Below are 22,831 nucleotides of genomic sequence, written 5' to 3'. Positions count from 1 at the left end.
AGGGAAGTGAAGTTTAATGAAAATCCCATATCTATTTCTGGGATTCCACGAAAGATATCAATTGATATCTCAAGAGTCTACAATCAGATTGGATACATGGATATGTCAAAATTCCTCTTTTATCATGGAAAAATAATTGGAGTAAGATCATTTATTTTTAGCTGCCCTGACAGCGGACATAACCTTATAAATGTGTCTCATACCTGACCCACATCAGTTCTTCCAATATAGCTAGCCACTCGCAACGAAGAGAGAGATTGCCTGTTTGACGTGCAAGCCGATCGGATATGTATCCAACCGTCACGTAATTAGTGCCTTTGTGTAGTAATACTCTGGTAACAATTATAGACAATGATTTACTTAACCAAGATGTTTCAATAAGTTAGCTGAATTTGCGATGCGGCAGGCAGTGTGTAACAAAATGACTGTATGTATGGACAGACAAATTCACAAGAATGAAATAATAATAATAATAGTAATAATAATAATAATAATAATAATAATAATAATAATAATAATAATAATAATAACAACAACAACATTATTTCACTCGCCAAAAAAGTTTCATAGGTAAAAATGCAGAGTCGGATGAGTATTATGGCTCTCAAACGTGATTTTATTTGACGTAAATAAATATCACACAAGAACACATTCACTTCCTTGTGTAAACTACTTTATTGTCACTGTAAGTCACAACACACAATTACACACAATAGCAAGTGACACTACAACACTTAATAGTGAAGTGCCTTGAAGTCGATTCTGACAAGTACAGACGTCAACAACCCTGACTTCCTCACTACAACATACTCTCTCTTGAACTGACTCGCTCACTGACTGACAGCTCGATATATACACTGTTTGATCAACCATCTAGAATTATTGAGTTCTGGAAGGGTTCTTACAACACTCCAAATGGAACGCACTCGAAACATTGATCGACCAGCTAGTCGAATGGAGTACTACTCCAGTAATGGATCCAGCTCAAACTTTCGATTACTGTTTACCATTACACATGGAAATCTCTCCACCACACGTAACTCGATAATAAACCTTACAGTAAGTTTCCAGAACACTTCATATGTACCAAATTATAGCAGAATACACCTAATATACGAATATTATAGAGTTTTCTACAGCTTTCGACTATATAGATTTTGAGGTTCAACTTATACACAATATGTATTTGAGGTTATACACATTTATAATACATATTTACAGATAAACCCTGTATTGATGATATTTAACATTTAATAAAAGATTATTTAGCATTTAATAAAATATAATTAAAATATATTAAACACAATAATTTAAGATTTTATAACAGTTAGGATGATGTACCAATGACAGTATCTGTTTCTAAATTATTACACTTTAGAAATGATGCCACCATGACATATAGATTAAATGAGAGAGAGAGCATATATGCGTGCATTCAAATAGGATAGAGAAATCGGTTGAGATCAATTAGGTTAACTGCATGTGTGTTTATTTCCTTGGAGAGTGTCTTATATGGGGGTAAACCATTAGGTTAGTGATGTGTAAATATAGGCATCATGAGAAGTTGAGCGTACAGGGTCTCCCATATAAACCAAGACCGCCCAAGAGGTGTTTTTATTCTCCAATACCTAAACTGAAATATTGGAGGCGCACGCATAGATCTTTACCTTGCAAGCAGCGTGCAAATGTTCAACCTCACAAGCATCAGTGGCCAGTCTAAATATCAGCTTTTAACATGGTGGGACAGGTATCATTTGCAACACCATATTTTCGTATGAAAAATATATCTTAAGTACGAGTCGGCTCGACAGGTACGCGATGCATTTGTTCAGCAGTTTCCTGGTGAAGTGGTACCTTCCTGAGCACAGATTCACATACTGTAGTATCTGCACCTCACGAGAAGTCGCGGCAGCTTGTAGGTACGGTACAAGTAACAGATACTACACTATGCTACAAACATTAGTCATGATAAACAGTGCAAGCTCTCTGAAAGAGATGCGTGTTCATTATTAAACTGTTCATTATGCTGTACGTACAGTGAATGTGTACCTAAAGTGCAATTGCATTACCAATATCAAATTTCACAGCAGGATGTTACCGAGCTCGATAGCTGTAGTCGCTTAAGTGTGGCCTGTATCCAGTATTCGGGAGATAATAGGTTCGAACCCCACTGTCGGCAGCCCTGAAGATGGTTTTCTGTGGTTTCCCATTTTCACACCAGGTAAATGCTGGGGCTGTACCTTAATTAAGGCCACGGTCGCTTCCTTCCCAGTCCTAGCCCTTTCCTGTCCCATCGTCGCCATAAGACATATCTGTGTCGGTGCGACATAAGCCAATAGCAAAAAAAAAAAGGCAGGATTTTAGTTCACAAGAATCACCGCGGGCATAACTGATGTTTCTTGTCAGGCCTTGAGACTTCACACTGACGCATGAGCAACAGCCATGCTTAACCTCTGCACTCCTTACCCCACATTCACACGACTTCTCGTCAGACGTACATAGTAACCGTAAATTAACTTGAAACTACTGGCTCAGTGTTAAAAAAAAAAAAAAAAAAAAAAAAAAAAAAAAAAAAAAAAAAAAAAAAAAAAAAAAAAAAAATGTACACACACCAACAGTTTTAACAAAGGAAAAGCTAGATGATACTGGTACAAAATCTTGAATGGACACTGAATAAATCACTTGCAAAATTAACACAAAGAGTAGGGGTTTTGGTTTCTTCTGCACGCAGAGCTACAAAGCTGTTACACATCAAACCGTACAGGTTTACATAGGACCATTGTTTAAAACCTCCTGATCCAGCCACAAGAGTGAGATATTGTGAGTGGCATCCTGCATCATTGAATGATCATTTATTCGACCCACAACGTGTATTCTTTGCAGATCGTTGTGTAAACTGTCATAACCCTCGCTACTGGTGTGCAGAAAATCCTAATGTTGTTTATGAAGTCCCCAATTATGACAGGAAGATTGGTGTTTGGTGTGCTGATCGTGCAAGATGAATAATTGGGCAGATTTTTTTAGATGACAGTAAATGCAGAGAGGTACCAAGGTGACATTCTGACACCATTCTTCAATCAGTTAATGGAAGAAGAATCACCTGGATGGTTTCAACAAGATTCAGCCCCTACTTATTCAGCAGAAGATCCCCTTCTTACAATCTCTGAAGCGTTTGTAGACAGAGTGATCAGTAGTGGTCTATTTCTCCCCCTTGGTCTCCAGATCAAACAGTGTGTGATTTTTATTTGTGGGGTAAACTGAAGGAAAAAGTGTATCAAAAAAATCCTCAGATATTGGAGGAAATGAAAGGAACATAATGAATGAAATCGGAAACATTACAGCTGCAGATCTCACTTGCGCCAGCCGAAATCTGGTTACCATATAAAATGCCTGTAAAACCCAGGAAGAGCGACACTTCCAGCATCTTTTATAATGTAAGATTTCACATAAGATTGTACAAACGTTTAAAGCTGGGCAGTCGCATGCGACATTAGTTTGGCTGAGGCAACTGCTGTAGTGCAGAGTACAAACACAGTGCATTCGGTCTTGGTTTATATGGGAGACCCAGTTTTTGTTTTCTTTGTTTGTTTATTAAGGTATTTCTCTTATTTTGCGATCTTTGAAGTGTGTGAAGCAATACAGGTTCATTTCATATCTGACCTGGGATTTATTATGCAAAGAAAGACACTCAGTAAAATAGATATAAGGATGCATGAGGGTTTTGATGCATGGTAGCTTTTTACAAGAGAGAACAGAGGTCACCAAAGAAGAGGCGTTTGCTCTGCAAACTCAACTGGACCCATGATTTTAACTAGGACCATAAATAGCAAGTGTGCTGTTTGTGTGTTTTTCATGTGAATTAGAAAGCTACATTCTTCTGTGGACTGGGAATTGAACCCAAGTATATTGGGATAGGTGACTGACATTTAAGGAGTGGTTATGAATTTACTTGGTGACAGATTGATTAAGATTCTTTGAGATATGGATAATTATGAGATAAGTGGCCGAGATCATAGGAGATAATTGTTGACCGTACAATACGATAGTTTTGACATTTGAGAGCTGAGGAAGCTCGGAAATAAATGAGATTTTTAGAAGTGCAGATAGCCTGTGTAGGTCGAAGAGAGAAAGAGGACAGGCCACTGTGTATCAGCTATCAGTTGAAGTACGAGAATGAAATTTGTGATGGTCAGAGACAGTCTTAGTAGGCTACAAAAATAAAAGGGGCTCAAGGATCCGCCCGAGATGTTTAAAATCCAGGTTGACGGAGTGAGATTTCTAACCATGATAATCTTCAAAATTAATGCTTAATTAGGCAGTTCATTTACAGCTAGATTTACAGAAGGAACACCACAAGATGAAACAAGATTGTTGGAGAAGTAACCCATGCTTAGCTAAGGTTTTCAAGTCCTTGCTCCCAGTGGAGCACCTGACAGGCACGCGTTTGATAGACAGTCTCCATCGGAGAGGCGAAGTAATGTTTTTGTTGTATTTTTTACAGTATTTTCACTAACAGATAACCTATTTCATAATTTCATACTCACCTTCTTATCAAGAGTTCTCTCCTTAACAAACTCTAACAGGTCTTCACTGTCTGACACAACCTCGAAGTCCCGCTTTGCTGTTGACACAATTGCCATCACAACCTCATATCGCACATTTTCATCAGAGTCGTGCTGACGTAATTTTAAGGTCTCGGTTATGTCCTTACGCAACTCAGGATGGTTTAGCAGGAAATGCATTGAATACTGGACGCACTTGATCCGTATTGCAACGCTGATGTCATTAAACCTACAACAAGAGTCGCATACATGATAAGTTTCCATATTTAAATAAAATTACTTTTCGGACACTATTGTGGTGATGATTTAAATTAATATGCTGTACATGAGCACCACAAATTAGCCACAAAACTTGATATTATTTCTCGTACACACTTCATTACTTAACACATACACATTAAATATATTAAACCCAGAGCGCAATATATATACCAGTCCAAGTAAAATTAAAAAGAAAAGGATAAAAGCATTTCAAGTTCAAGTCTCATAGTTAGAAAAAAAGTCCCAAAAACCTGGTTCAATTCCAACCTCCTCCACAGCAATATTATGCAGTTATGTCATATGTTGCAGCTGACAGTGATTCATCCATCGGATAAGGGCGTTGAGCCTTGAGCAGACCCCTTGGTCTTACCTGACAGGAGTGGCCAACATCAAGTTTCACCCTCTCCCTACCGCACTAATCATCGTCATCATACTAAATAATACACAACGTGCAGTCATCACAATGGACACAGAAACACATACTCTCGCATAATGATCTTCACCTCTGAGGCAAGGAGTAATTAACTCCTTGACCAAAGATCGTGCATATAAAATATACAAAGATCGTACACCACCCATCATTATGGTCAACAGATTCATATCCAAATGACTGGACATACTTATATAGGCTTGCCACACGTGGTTATAGCGTCCTGAAAAGTTAACTGGTAGCAACGCTCTCACAGGCACTTCTTGACGCGTCACTCAGTCAACCCAACCTTGCTTAAAACAAAGCCCACTGCTGGTAGCCCTGTAGGTGGTTTTCCATGGTTTCCCATTTTCATGCCAGGCAAATAATCAAGGCCAAGGTTGCTTCCTTCCCACTGCTAGCCATTTCCTACCTCATTGTCACCATAAGATCTATCTGTGTCTGTGTGATGTAAAGCAGTATTGTAACTCAAAAACCAGCTGTATGAGTCCAGTCCTGGGTATCTGAAGATGTCCCTTTCTGCTTCTTTCTTCTTCCAGACAAATTCTCCTAAATAATTTTCCTCTCCCTAATTTGATTCACATAATATTTATATTTCACTTGCTCCATCTCTCTCTAATTTCCTTCCAAATCTGATCCATCCACCTTCTTTTCGGTCTTCCAACTGGTCTCTTTCCCTAACTTCTCTTTCTAATTCCCTTCTTTCTTCCTTTCCCATTCTTTTCACATGTCCGAACCATCTCAGTCTCGCTTTCTGTATGTTCTGTACTAACACTTCTATATTTAGCTCTTCTCTAATTTTAATATTTTGAATTCTATCTCTTCTTGTCCTTTTAACCAATGTTCCTGAAAATTTTGTTTCTACTGCTTAGATCTTACCATTTGTCTCTTATTAGTTACCAGCATTTCTAGTCCGAATGTTACAACTGGTATAAAATACTGTTTATATAATGTTAATTTCGTTCTCTTGGGTACTTTGTCATCCCATAAAAGCTCTCTGACTTGATATAAAACACTGTACCATTACTCAGTCTGTTATTAATTTCAGGGATGATTTCACTACTTCTATTAATAATGCTACCCAGATATGTAAACTGTTCTACATTCTCTAACCGTTCTCCGTGTATGTTCACTTGGCTTCTCTTTTTCTCTTTTCCACGGTGCATGACTACAGTTTTCTTTTTACTAATTACCATTCCAAACTCCTTCAGATTTTCATTCCAAATGTCCAGTCTCCTTTGTACTTCCACTTCTCCCTTTTCCCAAGTCATCACATCATCTCCAAATACCAAAGCATTCACTTCACTTCTGATACTCTCTTTTACACGTTTTATGATTTCATCCATCAATATAATAAACAATAATGATGACAGTGCACTTCCCTGCTTGAGACCTTTCTTTGTATAAAATGTTTCAGAGTCACCACTCCCCACTTGTAAACTGCTTTTACTCTCATGATACAACATGTTTACCTTGTTAACACATGGGTGACGGGCCCCGAGAAATCTCGTAGTACGCTCGCCAGCGGTAGGTGACGGGCCCCGAGAAATCTCAGTTTTATTCACAACATTGTTTTCGGTCTTCCTGTGACATCTCTTGACCACATCTTGAACTATTTCGGATGTGCACATTGAGTAGAATAAATCGTAGATGTATATCTGCCACTTTTCTTTTATTCGCGGCCTCTTTTATTCTTTGATTTAGTTTCGAAACGTCGACTTTCTTTCTGCCGGTTCAGTCAATGACAAGATGGAGCGCCCGCGGAATACGGTGTTAGCTGACGACGATATTTTAGATGAATTATATGCCGATGATCATTCAAATGGAAATAGTCTAATGAATTAGTGGAAACTGAATGTGAGAGTGATAGCGGAAGTGATATTCAAGCCTCTACAGGCCGTAATTTACCTAGTGTACTGATTTATTCAAGTGAGTCTAACGACGACAACGATGTAAACATTAATGATGTGTTAGGAACTCACGCTGAATATGGTTTTGTAAAGGCAGATCCACTATTACTAGGGGCATTGGAGAGTACCCATACCAACTTTAAAGATAAAATATTGACTGGTTTAATATTTATTTACGTTTTTATAATCAAGTGCATCCTAGTATGCCTAGTAGAAAAATGTCCGGTCCACAGGGTATTAGACAAGCTCAAGCATCCGGTCAGCAATGTGTTAATTAATGATTTTGGTACATTCCTTTCCGTAGGCATTCCCACACGTTTTCTCTTTCCATTCTCTTTTTCCATTATCGTTCGCACTGTAAATATTAAGTCTATTGTTGATCTATTCGGTCTAAAGCTATATTGTTCTTCCTCTAACTAAATTTCTATTATATCCCTCAGACTTTTGTCTGACTTTTTCCATTATTTTTAACCCATGTGATAAGAGATTTACACCTCCATAATTTTCACATTTCTTCCTATTTCCTTTTTTGAACAATGGTACAATGTTTCCTTGTTGCCGATCTTCAGGTATCCTTTCATCCTTCTATATGGCATTGAGGACTCGGTATAGCCACTGTAGTCCACTGCATCCTGCTGCCTTAATCATATTAGCATTGAATTCATCTTTTTCACCTGCTTTACCTTTGGCCATTGCTTTTATTGCCCTTTCAAATTCCAACCATGGTATCGGGTTCTCTTCTTTTTCTCCAACTATTATTTCCATTTTCTTATCTCCTTCTTCCTCCGAGCAGTCATCCTCATTATAAAATTTTACAAAATATTTTGCTATCACCTTCTGAAGACCCTTTTCATCATGTACTATGGATCCATTTTCTCTCTCTAATGCCTCGTTTTTTTCCTTGATTTATTCTTTTCAATTTCATTACCCTGTAAAAAAGTTTCTGATTTCCTCGATTATCTTGATCAATTCTGTTCATAAACTCTCCCCAACATTTCTCCTTTTCTTGCCTGATACTCCTCTTTACTTGTAGTTTCAATCTTTTGTATTCCACATGTCACCTTTCTATTTTATTCTCATCCTTCTGATACGTGTTTTGCTTTTCCTTATCAATTTCTTTCTTCACCTTGTTCCTTTCTTTAATATCTTTTATTTTATTTTGCCTGTCCACCACCGTGTCTCCTTTTCCTTAAACTCTGCTTCTGTTTTCCTGCATACCTCAATTGCTGCTTCCACAAATGTCTGTCTTAAATTGTCCCACTCTTCTTCTCAACTTCGTATTTCTGTGTTAGGCAACTTCCTTTTTTATACAATATTGGAATGCCATTCTTTTATCCTCCTCCTCCTCCCCCTCCAACTACCAAATCCTGATCTTTGGTTTCTTCTTGTATAATTTCAGGGATTTTTACTTGTTTTACTCATAGATTATTATGATCACCTTCCATACTTTCACTGGGGATTATCTTCACATTCATGACGTGTCTTTTCCATTCTCAGTCTGTTATTATAAAATCGATGAGTGTTCCATACTGTCCATCCCAACTATATCAGCTGATCTTATGGATATTCCTCTTCATAAACCATGTGTTCTTTATTATCAGGTTATTTCTGATACAAAAGTCACAAAAGATGGTGCTAACAAATGAATATCAAAAAACTATCACCACAGCCAATGGACTTTTATCCAAGCACCTGGGCATTAAAAAACAACCACCCATCATCATCATCATCATTGAGAGAGAGAGAGAGAGAGAGAGAGAGAGAGAGAGAGAATATTCTAATTTTACACAATACCGCCTCTTACTCTTCAGGACCTCACCAATGTCGTCAATCAGCTGGCCCACAACATGCGAGCACTCACGGATCATTTTTTAGACGACAACCAGCCACTCGACGACTCGGGAGGAGAGTTGGAAGAACCGGAACAGCCCTGGCCCTTTCGGAGCCTACGACCGACTACGCGGGCCGGGACCATCACGATGTTACGACCACACTATGGTTCCTCTCGGCATGGTATGTCCTCGACCCGGCCCAGAAAAAGTATGCCTTCAATCGCGCCAACCTCCTCTACATTGCGCTATCCAGGGGCTGGAATTCGGCCATACAAGTCGACCAAGCAACGGGCGACGAGGTGGCCATGTTACCAGCCGGATTTCAGTTCCAACCCCCGCCCGCCAGAGCGGTCAGCCGTCCCTTGCCAACAAGGGGAAGAGGGCGCGGCACTCGCCGCGGGCGAGGTCAAGGAGCGGCAGCAGCTCCCGCAGATGCAGCTCCACAGTAATGGCGGTTACACCACCGGCTTCTGACGCTGTTCTTCCTCCAGCGTCCCAGAGCCCACTCAGGAGCCCGACAGACTACGAGAGGCAACACCCGGTCAAGAGATTCCGGCACATGCAGAAACCACGGCCACGCAGGAGTCCCAGACGGAAGAAACCACCAGATCGTTTTCCTTAAAATATTTGTGTGGTTATATATTCGTTCTTTTGTGTATTATTATCTCCTTCTCTGCATTTGTACTATTTTTAAACAAGGTCTGTAACCCCATTACTTCTATGTATCATATTAAATAAAGCACGGTGGCGCTCACTCCCTCAGAGGAGCACCACGGTTCATAGCCTCTTGCCCTGCACGGCTGCGCCAGTGCTTTCGACCCCTCTTACACGTGCGAGCCAATCGGCTATATAAGCACGGGGGGTGGAAGGCTCTGGGCAGTCGTTCAGCGGGGCAGGAGGCAGAACCAACTGCAAAAGAAACAGATAAAAGGGGAAGGGATTTTAAAAAAATCTGTAACATAAAATATAACACAACCGATTACACACAGTATTTTGGACTTGGATTCCAAAACAATAAAACAGAGTATTCACTTAAAACCAGCTTACCTTCCTAAAAATGCCCTCCAGAGCTGTGTATGATGCCTGGCAAGATTGGAGTCTCGTTCACTGAACATTCTTGCCAGAAGAGCAACAGCACCCAACCGCTCATTCTCTTGGGCACTCTTTAATTTACACTCTAATTGTGGCAGCACAGCAAGAAGAACGCTCGGACAAATGTGATTCAATTCATAAATAAGGTCGTAAACCTTGTCACAGATTCCCAAGCCTTTTTCTTCTCTCCCAAGGATAAGAACATGGTTGAAGAACTGAAGACACAAAAATATTCTTAAGTCACATAAAGCAGGTATTACTGTATTATTATTATTATTATTATTGTTATTATTATTCACAATATTTCTCATAATCAAAAATACATTCTTCAAAAAAGCGACAGTCGCAGAATAACAAGGTACAGTTGGGATGACCAGTATAGAACATTGATTGACTACGTAATCACGAACAAAGATGGTGGCAGGTACATCAGAGATGTAAAGGTCATCCCTAGTGAAAGCATGGACAGTGACCACAGATTGTTGGTACTAGACTTCAAACGTAAGTCTAATGAAATGCAGAAAATTTTTATGAAAAAACCAAGGGTTAAAACTTGGAAGTTGCAGGAAGTCCAAATAAAGGAAGAATACAAACTAAGGATTCAACAGAGTTTGCCGAAGGGTGAAGTAACCAGCGTTAATGAAAAGTGGAAGGCCTTCAAAGACACCTTTGTGGGAGAAGCCAAAAACCTATGTGGAGTTACAAGTTCTATCAAAAGAAAAAGGGAGACACCATGGTGGAATGACAGAGTGAAAACAGCGGTGAAAGAAAGAAACCAAATAAAGAAGGCACTGGACAAGGAAAAACAAAAACAGAGACAAGAACGAAATGAACAAGAAATACAGAGACTTCAAAGAGTATACAGGAACAAGAACATTGTAAGGGAAGAAAAGGAGAAGAAATGGAATGAGTTTGCAGACAAACTGGAAGAGGACAGTAGAGGAAATATGAAATTGCTATACACAGTAGTGAAAATCAAGCGAAGGGATCAAGAGACTATAAAAGCAATAGAACGTGATGATGGAACTCTGGCACAAGAAGAGGGAGAAATTAAACAAGAACTCAGGATCAATTTCAAAAAGCTGCTGAATGGAGATACAGAAAACATAACGGATAGAGGAGAGCCAAGTCGAGGAACCACAACTGAACCACCAATTACATGGCTTGAGGTTGAAAATGCGCTCAAGAGCATGAAGAAAGGAAAGGCAGTGGGCATAGATGAACTAAGTGCAGATATGCTGAAAGCAGTGGGAATTCCAGGAATCCAATGGCTCTACAGACTGCTCAACGAGATATGGGAGGAAAATACTATTCCTGAGGACTGGAAGATAGACATCATTGTACTTCTGTTCAAGAAAGGAAGCCGATGAAAATGTACTAATTACCGTGGTATCACACTACTGTCGTCCTGAAAATATTGGAAAAAATAATAGAGACCAGAATCAGAGATATTGTAGAACCAATTTTGGAATTTTGGTTTCAGACCAGGAAGGTCAACTACAGACCTTATATTTGCAATTAGGATGCTAATGGAAAAATACTGGGAGAAGAACAAGCCTTTATTTCTAATATTTTTGGATATTGAGAAAGCATATGACAGTGTACCATGGGAAAGAATTTGGCAATGCATGAAAGAAATTCAAGTGTGAGACAGCCACATAGACAAAGTGAAAATGTTGTAGAGTGGGAATAGAAGCTGTATTCAGGTAGGATGTGGTTTGTCGGACTGGTTTGAAACAAAGAGAGGAGTGCAGCAGGGCAGCTCATTGTCACCACTTCTATTTATTATTGTAATGGATGTAGTAATGAAATCTAGTGAAAAGAAAGAACATGGAGATATCAAAGCCTTCACATTTACAGATGATGTTGCGATGTGGAGTGACTCAGAAGAGGAATTGGGAGAAAGAATGCAAAGCTGGAATGAGGAGTTTAAGAAATATGGTTTAAACATCAGCAAGACCAAAACGGTGGTAGGGAAGGAGCAGAACCAATAGTCATGTTAAATGAAGCCCAACAGGACAGTGTTCCGGTTTTCAAATACTTGGGTAGCATTATATCAAATGACAACCTAGCAAAACATGACGTGAACAATCGAATCAATAAGGCAACACAATTTTACCACCAGGTGAGACACCTGCTGTGGGATGAGCAAATACCCATGAAAACAAAAATGACATTGTACAAGTCCTATTATACACCAATTCTTACATACAGTCTCAAAACCACAACACTGACCAATAGAGATAATTCCAAACTTCAGGCAGCTGAAATGAACTTTCTACGCACTATGATCCAGAAAACCAGGAGAGACAAGATTAGGAAAGAGAAAATTAGGGAAGAAGTAGGAATAGATGATTCTCTCCTCAATAAGATTCAGATATCAAGACTGAAGTGGTCACATGAAGAGGATGCCAATAAACAGAACTGCAAGGAAGGAATTTGACAGAAAAGTAGAAGGAAGATGACCCGTGGGAAGGCCACGAAGGAAATGGATAGATTTAGTTAAGAACGATGTACTGCTGAGAGGTCATGATTGGGACAAGTTGGTGGAGGAGGAATGGTACAAGGACAGGATGAGATGGAGGAGGCTCATACACCACACCTAGGAAACTGGAGATGGTCAAACGGATATTCTATATTATCTGCAATGGAAATGATCCATTTCAAAGTATATACTGAAAATATATGTACGTATTGTAATAAAAACTATGTGCGAGTGAAAATGAATAACAAACTTACATGTTTCACCTATCCGTCCATAACTTGCTTGTTCAGGAATCTTTACACCACTAACCATGTTCTGATGGGCGAGTGTTGTTACTAGTAGTAGTGGGAAGTGATGTCATGAGGAGAGGGAGGACGTGCTGGGGAAGTTGGTGAGGAATAAGTGTTGGTTGAGAGCTGCGTGTGGAAGGTGGTGTTGGACTTGTATGTTTGGGGTGGGGCTTATTTTGGTGTAGTTTACAAATAATGGGAATAAATGTTTCTAATAGTATGTTTCTTTTCTCGTTAATTTCATTTAAATTACAAGCTGAATTCTTGTATAGGTCAATATTTTTGTGGGTATTTTCTAGAATATCAAGTAGCAGGCCCCTTTGTTCTGGATGTAAGATTGTCATATCTTGTTCTATTGTAATATAATTTGTGGTTATCATTTTCATGGTGTTTGCTCATAGCCAGTAATCTGTTGTACTTTATAACATTGCAGTGTTCTGCGTATGTTGTAAAAAAGTTCTGGCCTATTTGACCTATGTAAGATTCATATGTTTATTATTATTACTATTATTATTATTATTGTGAAAAGTGAAAATCAGTTTAGCATTGGCATTGTCAGTTCTGGCTATTTTTTTATATTATGTTTCTTAGAAACATTAATTTATTAGGTGTATGCTACCATCATTGAATGTGAAGGTAGCAAATTTTTCTTTTTGGGTAAATTCTGGTGTAAGTGTGGTTTTAGGTTTATTTCTGTGTTTATTAAGGATTTTGTTGATGAAACGTTTGTTATTTCTGTTCTTTTTGGCTATGATATGAATTTTTCTTATTTCTTTATTAAAATTCTTTTGAGATAGCAGTAGTTTCATTGCTCTGTCTATCATACTGTTGTATGCTACTCTCTTATGTGCACCTGGGTGTTGGGAAGTTTGTTTAATGGTATTGAGAGAGTGGGTGGGCTTCCTATTAATGTCAAAAGGTAGTTTTTGTCTTATTTACGTGTTATTGTTATATCCGTATAATTAATGGATTTCTTGTTTTCATTCTCAATTGTGAATTTTATGTGAGGGGTCAATCTAGTTGTTCCTTATCATGTTCCCATTAGTGAACTAAGTATCTATGATAACAAACGTATCATCTACAAAGCATGACCAATGCTTTATTGCCACAATTTTGTCGATGATGTGAGTGTGCTCCAAGTAATCCATATATACGTTAGCTAAAATCCCAGATGCAGGATATCCCATTGGTAGCACTATTTGTTGGTATATTGTACCTTTAAAGGCAAAGTACTTATTATTTAACATTAATTTTAAGATTTGATTAAACTCATCTATTTCTCCTTTGTTCAATTTGCTGAACCATATTAAATTGTTCCATATTAATTTGATTAATTAATTAATTCATGGTTCATGGTGTGGGTTCCTGTAGTCACGTCCTAGCTTGTGAACCACGGGCAATGGCTGAGTGACCTAATAAGTAGTCCTGAGAGTTGGGATACCCGTTGCTACGGAATGAGAGTGGGCATCTCTTACATATTCAGAGTCATGGCCCACCTTGTGCTCAGGCGGCTAGGACTATACAATCCTCTGGTGATCTCTAACCCGTTAGATGGTGGTGGTGGTGGTGATTATTGTTTCAAGAGGAAGTACAACTGAGCAACCATCCTCTATATAACACTAATCAGAGAGAAAAATGGACGGGGTCCGACACTTCGAAAAATGAAGGTATCGGCCAAAAGGAAGACAAGGGGCACTAAGGGCGTGAAAATGAAAGACTCCCTAGGCCTCCATACGTAATACCATTGGGGTCATAAAAGAACAAGAGTTAACCAAGGGAGGTCGGATAGAATAGATGAAAGTGAGGAGCCTGGCACAAGTAAGTGGAAGCAATGCCAGGACTCTGCTAACGGCCCTGTGGTCGCCAACCCATGCTCCCAAGTTGAGAGCCCCTGGGGCCCATTTTAGTCGCCTCATATGACAGGCAGGGGATACCGTGGGAGTTATTCTACCGCCCCCACCCACAGGGGGTTAACCCGTTAGAGGAGAGATCCTCACTTGGACTATGTATAAGTAGGATAGCATCCTGCTTCACGAATTTACCGAGCTCAGAATATTTTAAGCAAGCCTAGGATGTATGGGAGTAATGGAGTCGCACTCCCATTCGACAGGCGAGGGACTCCTTGGAAACAACTTGGCGAACAAAATGGAATTCGATGGGGAGCTATCACTATTAATGGGGCTTATGGAAGAAAGAAGGTAGAACTGGCTGAGGCAGTAAAGATGATGCATCTGGATGTGCTAGGAGTAAGTGATATTCGGGTAAGGGGAGATAAGGAGAAAGAGGTAGGAGATTATAAAGTGTACTTGACGGGTGTTAAAAAGGGAAGGCAGAGAGTGAGGCAGGGCTGCTCATCAGGAATACTTTTGCATGCAACAGTTTCTGTTAGGCATGTAAATAAGCGAATGATATGGGTATATTTGGCAGTTGGAGGAATTAGAGCGACGATAGTCTCAGTGCATTAACCATGTGAGGGTGCAGATGAGGACAAAATTAACAAGTTTTATGAAGCATTGAGTGACACCGCAGTCAGGGTCATCAGCAAGGATAGGATAGTGCTAATGGGCGATTTCAATACATGAGTTGGTAAGAGAACTAAAGGATACAAAAAGGGTGATTGGTTAATGTGGGGAAGACATGGACGCTAATAGGAATGGAAAGCGTTTGGTGGACTTCTGTGCTAGTATGGGTTTAGCAGTTACGAATACATTCTTCACGCATAAGGCTATTCACCGCTACACATGGGAGGGTAGGGGTACCAGATCCGTAATAGACTGCATCTTAACCCGCTTGTAATTCAGGAAATCTGTTACAGATGTACAGGTTTATCGGGGATTTTTGGATAATACAGATCAAGTATCTCTAGGCCTAGAATAGAGAAAGTGAAAGATAATAATAATAATGTTATTTGTTTTACGTCCCACTAACTACTCTTTTACGGTTTTCGGAGACGCCAAGGTGCCAGAATTTAGTCCTGCAGGAGTTCTTTTACGTGCCAGTAAATCTACCGGCACGAGGCTGACGTATTTGAGCACCTTCAAATACCACCGGACTGAGCCAGGATCGAACCTGCCAAGTTGGGGTCAGGAGGCCAGCGCCTCAACCGTCTGAGCCACTCAGCCCGGCAAAAGTGAAAGATGTCTACAAACAAATAAGAGTAGAAAATCTCCAGTACGAGGAAATTAGAAGTACATGGATATGATTGGTGAGCAGTTTCGAACAGTGGACAGTAAGTAGGTTCAGGATAATGGGTGGCATACAGGAATGCTGTAGTAGAAACAGCAAGGGAATGCCTAGGAACAACTGTGTGTAAAGATGGGAAAAAGCGAAAACCTTGGTGGAATGAGGAAGTGAGAGCAGCTTGTAAATGTAAAAAGAAGGCTCATCAGAAATGGCTCCAAACAAGGGCTAATACAGACAGGGATTTGTACATAGATGAAAGAAACAGAGCGAAACATATAGTTAGTTGTTGGATCCAAAAGAAGTTGTGGGAAGATTTTGGTAAAAACCTGGGAAGGCTAGGTCAAGCAGCAGAGAATCCTTTCTGGACAGTAATAAACAATCTTAGGAAGAGGGGGCAAGAAGGAAATGAACAGTGTTTTGGGTAATTCAGGTGAACTCATAATAGATCCCAGGGAATTACTGGTCAGGCGGAGGGAATATTTTGAAAATCTTCTCAACATAAAAGGAAATCTTCATGGTGGTGTCGCGAACAACCGAGCTCATGGGGAGGAGGAAAATGATGTTGGTGAAATTATGCTTGGAGAAGTGGAAAGGATGGTAAATAAACTCCATTGTCATAAAGTAGCAGGAGTATTCTAAATTAGACCTGAAACTGTGACGTATAGTGGGAACGCAGGGATGAAATGGCTTCAAAGAGTAGTAAGATTAGCATGGAGTGCAATCACAAGAGAAATTGTGGCTTATTTCGCACTCAACAGGTGCTTCTCAGTGTAGGTTTTCCTGAAGTATCCTTCCCCACTGCGATGATGTTTTCGCCTTCTGGACTATGAGCGATTCCAGTGTACTTGTTCTTAAGGTAGGCCAGAATTCTGTCTGATTTTTCCTATCAACATCGAAAACTCCATGAAAACCAGTGTAGTTTCAAACCACAGAGGGGCTGTCAGAATCAGATTTTTAGTGGAAAATGCTATGAGAGGAATAGACAGTTACATTTAAGTTTCATAGATCTAGAAAAAGCATTTAACAGGTAGCGATGGAAAAGATGTAAACCATACTGGGGGACTATGGGATTAAGAGTAGATTATTAAAATCAATCAAAGGCATTTATGTTGACAATTGGGCTGCAGTGACAATTGATGGTAGAATGAGTTCTTGGTTCAGGGTACTTACAGGGGTTGTTAATAGTTTACATGAATCATCTGCTGAAAGGTATAACGTGCCAGGGAGGGGATTCAGTTAGGTGGAAATGTAGTAAGCAGTCTGGCCTATGCTGACGACTTCATCTTAACGGCAGATTGTGCCGAAAGCCTGCAGTCTAATATCTTGGTACTTGAAAATAGGTGCAAAGAATATGGTATGAAAATTAGCCTTTTGAAAACTAAATTGGTGTCAGTGGGTAAGAAGTTCAACAAAATTGAATGTCAGATTGGTGATACAAAGCTGGAACAAGTAGATAAAATTACGGGGGTTATACTTTCTGTCATGTCATGGTTGTTGGCTATAGGTGCAGGACTTGCATGGCTTAAAGTTGATGCGACACTTTCTTGATGAGAATAATCTGATTCCGATAACTTTTCATGACCTTTTGTCCTTGATTTCTTCAATGGAGACTCCTGTTTGGTAATAGCTGATCCCTATCTCTTTCCTAACAAAAGTTCAGAAATTCATCACTTAGCTAAGGCTGATTTATGTTTACGCATACTGTTTATTCCCTTGGATACAAGCTATCAATTATTACAGCACACTGTCTTTCAATAATAACAGTATCTTGATATGCAACTTGCGAGCATACTTCACAAATGTAAACAGACTGGCTACCACCATAGAACGCACAAAAAAGATTAAACATACAAGAATAACAAAACTTATTGTTGTCAGCACTATTGTAGTACCATCAGAAATACCAATACAAGCATAAAATGTTGCTCAATGACAGTCGAGTACTGAAATATTAGTCCGTAACTGGCTTTATAATTTCATTCAGAAATATGGTAGATCTTACAGCTTGAGTCTGTATAAATATGTCGGGAGAAGGGGCGGGGGTGGGCTGTTGGCCCTCCTATGGATGCATAATTGCAAAGAACAGGCATATTTGATTGAATGGAAACATGACAATGAAATCGTTACCCAACAAAGCAATTCAGCAGATGCCATGCCCATTTTTGCTGTGTGCAGACTGGCAAACAAACCATTATTAAAGTGACAAATTGTTTGAATTCAACTAAATAACTTTGTGGCAAGAAAGAAGAAATCCAATCCTTTCAATTTCAGTCATTAAAAAAAAATGCCAAAATGACCAAAATATCTATTTTTATCTCTGGAGTGTTGCCTTAACACTATCGAATGCTTTCACTAGATCAAGGAATACCATCACCAGATCATTTCCATATTCCCACTGTTTTTCTACCAATAATCTCATGGTAAATATAGGATCTTCGTTGACCTGCCCTGTCGAAAGCCACACTGCTCTTCTTCTAAATTCCTTTCCACCTTTCCTCTCATCCTTATTTTCTCTCAAATATTTTGGCTACTTATGACAAAAGTGCAATTCCTCGATAACTGTTACATACCTTCCTATCACCTTTTTTACATACCATATAATCTCAAATACCACCCGCATTGTTTTCTCGAAAATATCACTTCCAAAATTGGGTGCGGGTCTTGTTTAAAATTTTGGGAAATTTATCTTTCGAATGTGCGTAAACCGGGCATCACCACCGGCGCGGCTTGGCAACAATCTTCTCCCCGCTCTCACTATATGCTACTTTTGCGCTTGGAGCCAGTCTCACACACGTTCTCGGAGTATCAACATGAATTCCACAAAGCGTTTGAGATCTATACTGCGAGTGAGAAACTGAAAGTAGTTTGGGAAGCCAAAATTATTGGAAATTGTGCCGCCGGTAGGAAATACAATATTGACAAGTCATGTATTCACAATTGGAAAAAGAAGAAAAATGTGCTATTAACATGTAGTGGTGATCGTAGAGCTTTTCGTGGACTGATTGTACTATTTCCAGAAATTGAAAGAAAACTTTATAAATATGTGACAGAAAGGCGGGAATTGGAATATTGTGTCTCACCAAAATGTGTCAGCTAAAGGCATTAGAGATTGCAAAGGAACTTTCATCGGAAGGGTGTGACGCAAGCCGAGGATAGGTTTGTAATTTTTATAAAAGAAATGGGTTGAGCATACAAAGGCGTACCTCAATTTCGTCATCGTCTTCCTGGTGCCTACGATGAGAAGTTATTGTCATTTCAGCGTCACATAATTCGGTTGCGGAAGGAAAATGCATATTTGCTAAGGGTGCAAAAAGTGTTACCATTACAACAGGTGGTCATGAAAAACAACGGTGTACAGTAATGTTGTGTTTTCTCACCGACGGAACCAAATTCCGCCGTACATTGTTCTCAAGCGAAAGATGCTTCCTAAAAATCTACCCGCTGGTGTTATCGTCAGATCTCAGAACTCCGGCGCTGGATGGACAGTTCATTTGTGGAAGACTGGGTCAAGTGTGTCTGGCAACGTCGCCCTGGTGCATTATTGGGACAAAAGAGCTTGCTTGTTCTCGACAGTTACCGCGGCCACACAACAGACGCTGTGAAGAAACATATCAAGGATGGGAAACCCGACCTAGCAGTCATTCCAGGCAGGATGATGTCTATGCTACAGCCGCTGGATGTCTGGGTGAACCGTCCATTTAAAGCAGCCTTGAAACAGCTCTATACAGAATGGATGGCGGTTGACAATCACACACTGATGCCAACTGGTCGCATTCAGCGCCCGGAAGTTCAGCTTGCTGTGTTCGTGGATTCTGACGGCATGGAATCGTATCCCTGGAGACCTCATACGGAAGAGCTTCAAGAAATGTAGCATTTCTAATGCTATGAACAGCAGCAATGACATTTTGTGGAAAGGTGATGGTGATAAAAAGTTCCGAAGTTGCTACTGATGATGATGATGATGATGATGATGATGATGAATGAACTCGTTGGATATCGTTCTGGAAATGTTTGTTTACTTTTATTTGTATTTTCTAATCATTTGATGTGTGTTAGTAAAGATTGTAAATAATTTTGACTTCACTTTTTTATTAAATTTTGGTCTTTCAAAATAAGGGTGCGGCTCTTATTCGGTGGCAGGTGGTATTCAAGATTATACGGTATTGGTATTATTACACCTTTACGCTAATCATCAGGTACTTGCTTTGTCCTCCATACACACCTTAGGAGCCTATATAACCAATGTAGACCAATAGGTCCTGCTGCAGAAGTTTTGCTACAAATCATCTCTGCACAGCTTACAAACATTTTTAAATTTGGTCCATTCTTCCTCTACATTTTCTATTTCTGATATAGGGATGTCCTGTTTTAAATCCCCTTGAAATTTTTCCTGAGTTCTTTTATCTTTCAATTTCCATACTTTAATTTTCTGAGTCATTGACCAGATTTCTGCTGTGTATGTCATTAGTAATATCCTTTGTTTCACTCTCACAACTTCACCAATTTTCAACTGTGCTACCACTACTTTGTGGTCTCCATCAAACGCCTCACCTGGTAGTGCCGTTAGATCCATTAACTGCTCACAATTTATTTTCTCAACTAAAAAATAATCAACAACTGTCCTTGATTGTCTCCAAGAATTCCTCTATATTTTCCTCACTGTTTCCAGTTTGGGATGCATAAACTAGGATGAAATCTTTCACTGCTTCTTCCGCCCTAAGTCACATTCTGATTATTCTACCACTAACGCAGTCTATTCTATCCACATTTTCATCCAGGATTTTGTTAACCATGACTCCTACTCCATTCTTTGCCTCACCTCCTCCACTCCAGTATAGGTGTACCCTCTACTCATCCTCTTCACTCTTTTTCCCCTTCACTTGACCTCACTCAGTCCCATCATTGTAACATTCTCCTCCATAAAATCAATCAACTCTTCTGATTTTCCTGTCAGGGCCATAACATACATTTATTCCAACCTTCATAAAATTAATTGCTGGTTGCCACTTACCATATCTCCCCCAGCACAAGAACTGCACGTCACTTTTAGCAGAGTTATGCATTAACCTCTTCCAAGGCTGATAATTACCACCGCTCATTTTAGGCTACTGTTACGATGGGATCGCTACCCCCAAAGGCATTTAGAGCTACTGCCAGCAATTATTCAGGCTGCACCTTACATGCGGAACCGATGACTTTGCAGCCACACCTAACATGGGAAAAAAATGCTGCTGATGAAACCTGAGTACTGGGCTGCCTCTTCCGCAATATCCACCGTTCCGAAGTCCATCTTCGCCACTGAGCTCTTTGCTCGTAACCCTGAGCTGGGACCCTTACCACATGCTACACACTGGGTCAGTGTGCTCTGGGACTTTCATACGCAGAGGCACCACTCCCTGGGCAGGCCTGCCTCCAAAGAGGGTCCCTACCTGCTACACAAACTCCACTCCATTTCCATGAGAAAATTTCTGAATCCATCATATCACTTCTTAGCCATGATACAACTCCTGCTATTATATATGGTAACATATCTATTGAATTAGTTAATTCTATTCAGTTTAACACTAACAGCTTTATTTCATCCTTACTGGACTGTCAAACCCCCCCTATATTCTTATCACCAACTGCCTAGACCAGCTCATTTCCCTGAATGTATCTCCCTAAAATTCTAAACATACCCTGTAACTTATATGTAGCACTAGCTGCAATACCCATCGCCGATGGGACAATCACTTAACATGCACATGATGACATTTTTGTCCAATCCTCACATTGTTCTCCAGATTTTGAGGCACGTAAGTGGACATGCCTCTCCCTGTCAGCAGCTTGTCATGACATACTCACTTCCTTGCTCTATGTGGCCCCCTACGGTTTCAAATTTTTTGCATTATTGCTGACCTTCATTTGATGTATTTCTTCCAGTATAAAAGAGCACCTAGTATTGGGTTAACATTCAAACCGACCAGTGAACAAAGCCTTTAAAACACTGCTGGAACAATCTCCATAGCGACTCTCTCTCTACAGTCTATAGAGCTGGTTACCAGCTTTCATATGACTCCCACTGATATTTCTCTTAGTTTTCACCATATTGAAAAAAAAAAAAAAAAATTCCAAGCGCTATTTTTGTGCAAATCCAATCATAAAAGAGACATCTTCACAATTTTCCTTGCAGAAAATTTTATAGGGCAACTTACAGCTAAGATCCTACTCACCTTTTTCTGAATTGAAATACCAAATTTCATTAACATCCACCCATCCATTTTCTCCTGATGTTAAACTGAACTCTACATAGATTATTACAATGCTTTCAGTATTCTTGTCAGAGTACATTAACCAGCTGGAATGCTGTCAAATGGAAAACAACACAGTTTCTCACTTTTCACAAGCAGTATTACGCTGGCATTCTAGCAGTGCCAAGTTCCAGAGCTGCAAAAAACCAGGCCACTGACTGGTGAACAGCGCTCTGCAGTTTTCCTTTTAGTATGTATACTGCTCATTCCTATTAGCGTCTCAGAACAGGGATCGAACAGTTGGAATATATGATGTACCACTGGGTCACGTACCAGTACTTATAGGAATATGTACGAACCAGAAGAATGGATGCTAAAAAGAAAGTTATCTATCTCCTCAGCCACTTCCCGCCAATATTCAAGCAAGCTATTCTACTTGGAACACGGCAGTAATCTCATCTACCAAAGATGTGTGGCAGCAGAAGAGACAAAACACATCACAACAAACAATAGTCAATGTAATGTTATTGTTGATCAATTTTATGACCTTTCGATA

At 39.7% G+C, this 22,831-nt stretch overlaps 1 protein-coding gene across 1 annotated transcript in view; it reads right to left on the bottom strand.

Annotated features, from left to right (window-relative positions):
* pds5 (cohesin associated factor B pds5) overlaps positions 1-22,831 on the bottom strand; it is a 463,913-nt gene that overhangs the window by 354,065 nt on the left and 87,017 nt on the right. Inside the window, exons 6-7 of the mRNA XM_067150024.2 lie at positions 10,043-10,302; positions 4,545-4,791 (exon numbers count right to left, since the gene is read on the bottom strand). Coding sequence (XP_067006125.2) covers positions 4,545-4,791; positions 10,043-10,302 — 507 coding nt within the window. The remainder of the gene's footprint in view (positions 1-4,544; positions 4,792-10,042; positions 10,303-22,831) is intronic.

This window comes from Anabrus simplex, chromosome 6 (genome assembly GCF_040414725.1).
Source record: "Anabrus simplex isolate iqAnaSimp1 chromosome 6, ASM4041472v1, whole genome shotgun sequence".
NCBI classification, from domain to species: Eukaryota; Metazoa; Arthropoda; class Insecta; order Orthoptera; family Tettigoniidae; genus Anabrus; species Anabrus simplex.
Note: the sequence above shows the minus strand (reverse complement) of the source record. Positions and strands in the feature narration are given on the sequence as shown.